The sequence below is a fragment of the Ictalurus punctatus genome, chromosome 2 (assembly GCF_001660625.3).
Source record: "Ictalurus punctatus breed USDA103 chromosome 2, Coco_2.0, whole genome shotgun sequence".
NCBI classification, from domain to species: domain Eukaryota; kingdom Metazoa; phylum Chordata; class Actinopteri; order Siluriformes; family Ictaluridae; genus Ictalurus; species Ictalurus punctatus.
The window spans coordinates 38,772,003-38,780,401 of NC_030417.2; the positions used below are offsets into that span (position 1 = coordinate 38,772,003).

General features: G+C 43.5%; 1 protein-coding gene across 4 annotated transcripts in view; it reads right to left on the reverse strand.

Annotated features, from left to right (window-relative positions):
* med25 (mediator complex subunit 25) overlaps positions 1-7,624 on the reverse strand; it is a 19,060-nt gene extending 11,436 nt beyond the window's left edge. For 2 of the 4 annotated variants that reach the window (XM_017495937.3, XM_017495908.3), the window contains exons 1-12: positions 7,431-7,623; positions 6,435-6,576; positions 6,312-6,357; positions 6,117-6,241; positions 5,921-6,019; positions 5,175-5,295; positions 4,901-5,075; positions 4,684-4,817; positions 4,479-4,554; positions 4,020-4,303; positions 2,724-2,825; positions 652-734 (exon numbers count right to left, since the gene is read on the reverse strand). In XM_017495937.3, the coding sequence (XP_017351426.1) occupies positions 652-734; positions 2,724-2,825; positions 4,020-4,303; positions 4,479-4,554; positions 4,684-4,817; positions 4,901-5,075; positions 5,175-5,295; positions 5,921-6,019; positions 6,117-6,241; positions 6,312-6,357; positions 6,435-6,571 (1,382 nt within the window). In that variant the 5' untranslated portion in view covers positions 6,572-6,576; positions 7,431-7,623. Of the gene's footprint in view, positions 1-651; positions 735-2,723; positions 2,826-4,019; positions 4,304-4,478; positions 4,555-4,683; positions 4,818-4,900; positions 5,076-5,174; positions 5,296-5,920; positions 6,020-6,116; positions 6,242-6,311; positions 6,358-6,434; positions 6,577-7,430 lie in introns of all 4 variants that reach the window. The other 2 variants (XM_017495919.3, XM_017495928.3) reach the window with 2 other exon arrangements.
* Between the last annotated feature and the right edge of the window lie 775 nt (positions 7,625-8,399).

Here is an 8,399-nt window from a genome sequence, read left to right on the forward strand (position 1 = left end):
TACATTTAAATTCAAATAAACTAAAGTAAAGAAAATAAATAATACATAGCATTTTAGATAAATAAAATAAATAAGTATATTATTATAATTATTATTAAAAATAATAGTAATAACAATAACAATACAACAATGCGCATAAGTGCATGATGTGTCACTGTGTGTAAGTACATAATTAGGAAATAATAAAAATAAACAAGTAAATAAATAATACACAGTATATTATTGTAATATAATGTTCATTGGGTGTATAATTGTACGGAGCCCCTAAAGTGACTTCTGCTTTAAAAAACAAATAAACAAAAACAAACAAATATGTAAATAAGAGAATCACCATAATTACCCCCCCCAAAAAAAAACAAACAAACAAACCCCACACCATGTCCTTTTCTTACAGGAACATCATTTTCGAGTGCGAGTAATTTAAGAAGATTTGTATTGTTTTTTTTTTGCAAGGGTTCTTTCAGGGAGCTGCGTACGGTTTCTATCTTGCCACATGTTGATTAGAAACAAACAGAAAAAAAATACATCACCAAATTACATTTGATCATTTATAAAATAAATCACTACATTTAAAAAGGAGAAAACAACGTGCTGTGGAAGTGTATATAAATGGAAGAGCAATGCATGATGGGAGCTGAGCTCGGTACTCACAGGTTCTCTCCTTGGTTGACTTGCACTTGGCAGGGCAGCGAGCGAGTCAGTTTGGTGTTAGAGTCGATGGAGGCTTTGGGCTTCTGTTCAAACACGCACACACACACACACACACACACACACACACACCTCAGTGACACAGATTGATGGTGAAGCTCGGGGCGAGATGGACGCGACATCTCACATCGATACGACACAACCGGCTGGACATCCCTCTCTCGTCGATAACAAATTAATGGTGGATCGATGACCAATCAGGAGAAGCCCAACGGTCTTGGCATGGACTTCCACAAAGACATCAGGAGGAGCGTATCTCCGAGAACACGCTCTCGTTCTCCCAGAGCATCATCTCAGCTTATCTTAACAACGGCACATTAAATTATTGACCGGTTTCCTGACAAAAAGAGCAGAGATAAAAAGCTCTCCGCGGCTGTTTACGCTTCCCAGAGGTGCATCGTGGGTAATCAGCTGTGAGAAATTTCCCTCCACACACACACCACTAATGAAATGTCCTAATTAGTGACACTCAATGTGCAGAACACGTCACTGTCAATCAATGCCCGCGAAGATTTATTAGTGAACGCGTGTGCAGGAGTCTCAGGTAAATGTCCTTAAGCGCTTTACATCACCACCACCACCATCATCATCACCATCATCATCCTCTTCTTCAGTAGAAGAAATAACGATTAAAAATGTTTAATAAAGCCATCATTAAAGTATTATTTAAAAAAAAAAAAAAAAAAAAAAAAGAGCATTTTCCATATTTTAAAGCCCTAAAAAAGGACTTAAACAGGATATATGAATATACATGATTATGCAAATTAGGAGGAGGGAAATGGGGGCGGGTTCTAAATGTAATATCCTAGCTAGCTCACATTAGTATGTCGAATTACGATTCTGAATCAAGAGTCTTATGTTCTTTACACACTTATTTAACGGAAGCCAAGACATGCTCGAATATTTCACCGTCGCCATGACGACTCTGATTTTGCTCATCTTTTCGTTTCGGCTAAGTGACCTGGCTAGGTCGTCGCCGCGCCAAGCTCGGATATGACGGGTCCAAAACTCCGGAGTTTACTTCGTGACATTATAACCCGAGTTCATATGTACTGTAGCTCCGCCCCCAAACAGTTTTAATAAAGAAATGAATTCATTTTAAAAAAATACAAAAAAACAAAGGAGTTTAACGTTAAAACGTCACGACTTCTGATGGACTTGTAATGGATCTGATGTTTAACGTAACTTTTAATATTTAAAAAAAATTTAAAGAAATGACTAATTTTGAATTTTTAAAAGTAAAAAATTAAATAAATAAATAAATAAATAAATAAATAAAAAGCGATTAGACATTAGTTCACATTAAACTGAAAAACGAAAACAAACAAGAAATTTACTGCCAGAAGTGTTGTGCTATGTAGTGTTTTTTTTTTGTTTTTTTTTTAAAAGAAAAATTAAGAAAAATGATTTTAAAAAACCTACAAAAACACTCATTTCCATGAAGACGATTAAACACAAGAAAGCATCCAAATGTAAAAGCTGAACTGGATGGTTTCAGTCATGGTTCGGAACGCGAGCCGTTACGCCCGCTGTCCTGCGGCGGCGGCCATTTTGAATCGAGATTTTTTGATTTATTTTTTTTTACAGCATGAAAAAATGTGTGTAAAATTATTTCTTTTACTAAACAGCAGCGTTGTTTTGTATAAACATTACAGTAATATATTACGTTATTTCCGGCGTGCCATGGTTCCCGGAGATTAAAGTATTGGCACCCCCGGCTGCGTCGGTCTAAAGAAGAATCAGCGTGTGAAGTCAGGGAGCTGTGTTTCCCTCGCCGATGGATTTTTGTTTGTGTAATTAAATATAAGGAGGAACAGATCATTCGAGCGTGACGTTCCCGCGCCGTTCGTTACTGACGCGTTCGAACGCCAGCGATGTGTCGTAGGAGAGTCGTTACCTGATCTTCATCCCATCGATTTGAGCCACGGAATGTTTGAGCGTTGCACTTCAGAGACTCATCAAAGATAAATGCTGCAAACACACACACACACACACACACACACACATCTCCTCACCTCCTGCCACTCCAGAACTCCACTCCAGGCCACCACTTTATTAGGAACGCCTTGCTGAGCGGCGATAGGATTGACTCCGGGCTGCGGTGCAGAAACTCCGGGCTGAAACACGGATATCGGAGAGGAAAAGATCGGCGACGTGATCTTTACACAAACATATTGATTTTTCCATTCTAACAGCGAACAATTTGACTCAAATTTCCTAAAATTCCAGCACAAATTCCATACTCCAGGCTCCACCTATCAGCTATAAAAAATAAATAAACAATTAATTTACTTAATTATGTATTATTTAAATTGTTATTATTTGATTATTCTGTTACTATGTGTTGCATTTGTATTATTAATTATCTTATTATTTACCTTGTGTTTCTTTCATTGTCTGATACCTCACCCCGTAACTTGCTAAATAATTAAATATTATTATTATTATTACGCTATTTATGTAAAATTTACAATATTATAAAGCAGCTTTCTAAATGATCTGCAAAAGAAAACACGAATCCGTGTAACACAACACGCTCGGTGCAAACGTCGTTCTCCACAGCCGAGTTCAAAAGTTTGCGCACCCTTACTTTAAAGGCAAGGTTTGCGTTTCCGAAGGCGCTAGAAATGTGGGATTTCATTTTTCGGTTTCATCGAGAATTTTGATGGATTTCGAATCATTAGACTCCCTTAACGAGGCTAACTGGGATCAATTGATCAGCGCACGTCGACAAGGAGCACGGAAATAAACAGACCTGCTGAATGAGAATGTCATCATTTACCCCACTAGATTTCAAAGGAGAAATCGAAGGAGGTGGGGTGCGCAAACTTTTGCACTCGACCTTATCCACGTATCCGAACGACCAGTGTCCTTCTCGTCACCTTTTACACTTCAGCCTTCGCTGCATGGGGCGTTTCTGTGGTTTTCTTTTAAAAAAAGAATTTTTTTTTTTTAATCAGTGAATGGAAACATCATTAGTAACAGTTACGTTGCGTTTAATTTTCCAGAACTTCCCAGGTCTAAAGTTATCTATAGTCTCTTCAGAGCATCAATATACAGGAAGTGATCTGTGTGTGTCTCTATATTGTGTTCTCTGGTTAACAAATTGTTCTGGAAGAAAAACCACAAATGTGTCTTGTCAGGAGAAACTAATGCGCTCACACTTGCGATCCCTGGAGAACCTCCGTGCCCTGGCGGACGTCCCAGCTCGGTGTTCTTCCAAAAATAAAACCCACTAACTTACACTCGCTCTGGCCCTAGGCCCATGACCGCCTCTTTATTAACTCCACCTGCAGTGTATACGGCCTTACCAAGACGGGCTGAGAGGACGGCGGCACCTGCGGATTGGCCGTAGGCGGCTGCTGTAGAGCCTGAGGCGGCTGCTGATTGGGCGTTGGCTGCCCGGGAGGCAGGACTTGTGGCTGCGGCTGCTGTGGGACCTGAGGAGGGGCCGGTTGCTGTGATAACATCGGTGTGGACACTGTGGTGACTGTAGACAGGCTGGGCTGGTTGGCTGGCGGTAATTTGACTCCGCCCACTGTGGGAAGGGTTGGCTGGGTATTGAAGGGGGGACCGCTGCTCATTATTCCTGGGACTGAAGGGGAGAAAAAGATTAAGAATTATGCGATTAGCATTGATCTTTAGTGGAAAAACTGCTCATAAGCCTGAGAAGACTGAAGCATGGTGGTGGTAGTATCAAAGCTGAATGACCCAAATGAACAGAAAGGACAGGACAGGGTCACGGGAAGAGACGGTGAGAGTGAACTCACAGCGAGTCTTCTGACTGGTGGCGGCTTCCAGGGCCATCGCCGCTGCAGCCGCCGCCGCGTTCAGAGACTGAGATGGCTGAAAAAACCAAGGACGAGAGAGAGAGAGAGAGAGAGAGAGAGAGAGAGTGAATATATGTCTTCGTACAAATCCAGAATTCAACGCCTCTATGAGTCTACGAGCTGTGTTTATGTTTGGTGAGCTCACAGTTACTGGGTACGCGTGAGTGGTGCTGATTGGAGGAGGAGGCTGGGAGGCGGAGCAGATGGGGATGACAGGCAGGGGCTGCTGGGGCAGAACGGGTTTGAGAGCGACGGAACCAGAACCGCCTCCAGGAGCGACTGCACACACAGACACATTAAAAACATTAAAACACAGCGCTCCGTATCGGTCACAGCACACACACACACACACACACACACACAGGGAACACTTGCGGTACCCGGGAGCGCGATGCCGCGGATCAGCACCATGTGAAACGGGTCCTGGCTGTAGTCCGGGTGTGACGGCTCGGGTGCTCCTATAGGGGACGCCCGGTCGTACAGGGCTCGGAGAGCCGGAAGCTTCCGCGGGGCGACCACAGAGAAATGGATCCCTCTCTGCAGAGCGAACAGAAGGTTCCAAGTTCAAATCTCAGGAGCCACGTTAAGCCTCGGCTTTAAGCGATATCTTTAAACTAAGTCCCTGCAGCGACTCACGTCTCGGATGATCTGCACCAGGCTGTCTGTGGTGCAGCCCGTGTAACTGACGCTCTCGACGGCGGGCAGCAGGTACGGAGGAGAGTTACACAGCAGCACACACACCTTGTGAGTTTGACCGCTGGAAAACAAGAGGGAGGGAGGGAGCAGCGGGGGAATTAATCAGTGCATCTACGGAAAAAAAAGGAACACTATTCCTGCGGCAGGGCTTTTATACAGCATTACAGCAGTACTCCACGCGGAGACTCACTCACGCTTACGATTCAAGCCTTCTTTAATGTAACTGAGTCACAGAGGCCACACCTCCACTACTTGGACTGAGGAACAGAGGCCACACCCCTTTACTGAGCCGGACAGAGGCCACACGCTCTTTACTGAGAATGATGAGCAGAGGCCACGCCTCCTTTAAAGGGACTAAAACACTTAGGCGATGCGTACTTCATTAATATTGATGAGCCGAGGACACACTCCTTCACCTCGACTGATAACCACAGGCCACTCCCCCTTCACTGACACTTACAGCTACAGGGTCCATGTGGTCACACCTTTTTTAGTAAAAACTCAAAAGAACTGATGGTCAAAGAAGTCACGCCCACTTCACCTAGACTTATACCTATAGAAGCCACACCCCCTTGTCTGTGAGTCACAGAGGCCATGCCTCTGATAACGGGACTTGCCTTCCATGTGTTTCCCTGGATGTTCCCAAATTAAACCAATAAAACATACGGTACGAATAAAATACTCACATTTGCTCCCTCATTTTCTTAAAGTCGTCGAACAGCTGCAGCGCGACAGACAGACCCTCAGCGATGAGGCTGCAGCTCTCGGCTCCTCCTCCCATAAACCTGACAACACACAACGGAGAACGTACCTCGATGACGCTCTGACGTTCAGGTCTCTCGAAAGCAGCGTATCTACCGTCAGCTCAGACGAAGGACCTACTGTATGCTGTCGATCCACGACACGAACTCGAAGGCGGAGCTTGTCGGAGCGTGACACTGGACGTAAGACTCGGGAGCGCAGTCCACCGTGTTGAAGACGACCAGCCCGTACTGCGTCCCTCCGTACTGTCAAAGAGAACGCTGCTCAGTATACTCGACTCGTACACCACCATTACTCAGAGTAACAGAAACTCACGTCTCCTCCGAAGTCCGTCTCAGCGGGAGGACCTCCGTTAAAGTACCTGCAACCATAAACCTGCATCACAAGACTGGAAACGTGTGCGCCGTTTTAATCCTTACGCAAACAAGCCGGACTTACTCGATCGCCGGCAGGATGTAGTTCTTGCGGAGGGATTCGAAGTACGGCCCGAGATTGGCCGTGCCCTCGATCACGAACACGACGTCGGAGACCTGCGAGGCGCCGGGTTTGGGCGCCGAGTCCATGAGGGTCACCATGAGTGCTAGGAACGAAGTGCTCGGTTCAGTTTTATTCGTATAGTGTGGAGTAAAGCGCCTGCATCAGTGTTCATGATTACTGCAGCAGCTCTTAAGTAAACTCCCCCGCCCCGCCCCCTTTTTTTGAATACTATAAACGCATCCAATCAGCTGAGACGTTGGCTTTGGTGTCTCAACTTTTGTCTTCAGACCTCCAAAACTGATACATCTAGCAAATAATGGAAGCTATAGCGCCATCTTCAGTGCAATCTCCATACTGCTAAACTGGCAACTATAAGCTTCCATCATTTGTTAGCTACAGTAGCCTCCTAGATGTAATGACACACACACACACTTTAGTCACGAAACACGGTTTATCTGGTCGACTAACATTGCATTTGCAGTACAATTTTGTCTGTGTTTCAAATAATGATATACTAATACGGACACTTATCAACGCTATTAAGAGTAGGTTAGCCACAATGCTAACACCTAACTAACTAACATTTATATCAATCAATTCTACATCAGTTAATAATAATAATAATAATAATAATAATAATAATAATAATAATAATAATAAGAGCTCGCACTTAACTGCATAATTAATAATTAACTCAGAAGCCAATATTATTAAACTAAGATTCCCTAGCAAAACAATTCGACATGGCTGAATCGTAAACGGCTCCACGTTAAACACAAAGTGCACTAGGTAGTGTCTGAAAGCCGCTATTGATACCCGGATGTACTGCGCGAACATAGGGGGCAACGCGCCAATCGGGATACAGCCTCCTTACAAGCTAGTTTTTTTTTTTCTTTTTTTTTTTTATAGCTACAGAGAATACGGAGACTAGTAGCTAAGCTAAATCCAGCAACTTACCTGTTTGGTAATAATGACAACACAGGAGAAACCAGCAGTTAGAAATCAACGCTAGCACTCAGAATCGATTTAGAGTAATTAAGTGTTCCGGTTGGTAGACATTTTGGAAATGTTCGATGGTGAAGAACCGTAATATGGCAGTAAAACGTTCAGATTTCGGACTCGGTTATCGACACTGCGGACTGGATTCCGGGAGTCAGAGAGCAAAATAAAAGGCGAGCAGGACGACGAGTCGATAACCGAGCAATCGATCTGCTTTCTTCTTTACTCTTTAAAAAAAAAAAGAGTACAATATCATATCATTGAACAACAGTAAACATGCAACAATAGCTGTAATATTTTTTTAAAATTGTAATGTAACATGGGCTAATTATGAAGTATTGTATATTACTGGTAATATTTGGTAATAATTACTCATCTTGGGTGTCATCTACGTATAAAAGACAGTACAGCATGTTATTATGGGCTGCAGAGATACTAGACTGTTCTTAAACTGACTTTATGGAATTAACGGCAAATCATTTAGGTTTCTTTAGATATTATTTAGCTCAGTCTTGTAGGCTCCCTGAGAGCAGTTCATTCATCCGTTCACCACCAGAGGGTAGGAGACTGGCATGAAAAGAAAAACAATCCATTTTACACACCTAGAAAGACGTTGAACATGATCGAACATGACATGAACATCAGGGTGGTGCAGCAGGTAGAGTTGCCGCCCTTAACCTTAAGGGTGGTTCGCATGTTCTCCTCGTGTTCTTCCGGGTTCTCCGGTTCCCAAAACATAACGTGCAGGTAGAAGAATTGGCTATGCTAAATCTCCCCTAGGTGTGAACGAGAGTGTAAATGTATGTGTGTGTGTCTGCGATGGAGTGCCATCATATCCGTGGTGAATTCTCCCACCCCACACCCAGTGTTCCTGGCATTAGTTCCGGATACGGTCAACGGTAACCAGGATAAATCGGTTACTGAATA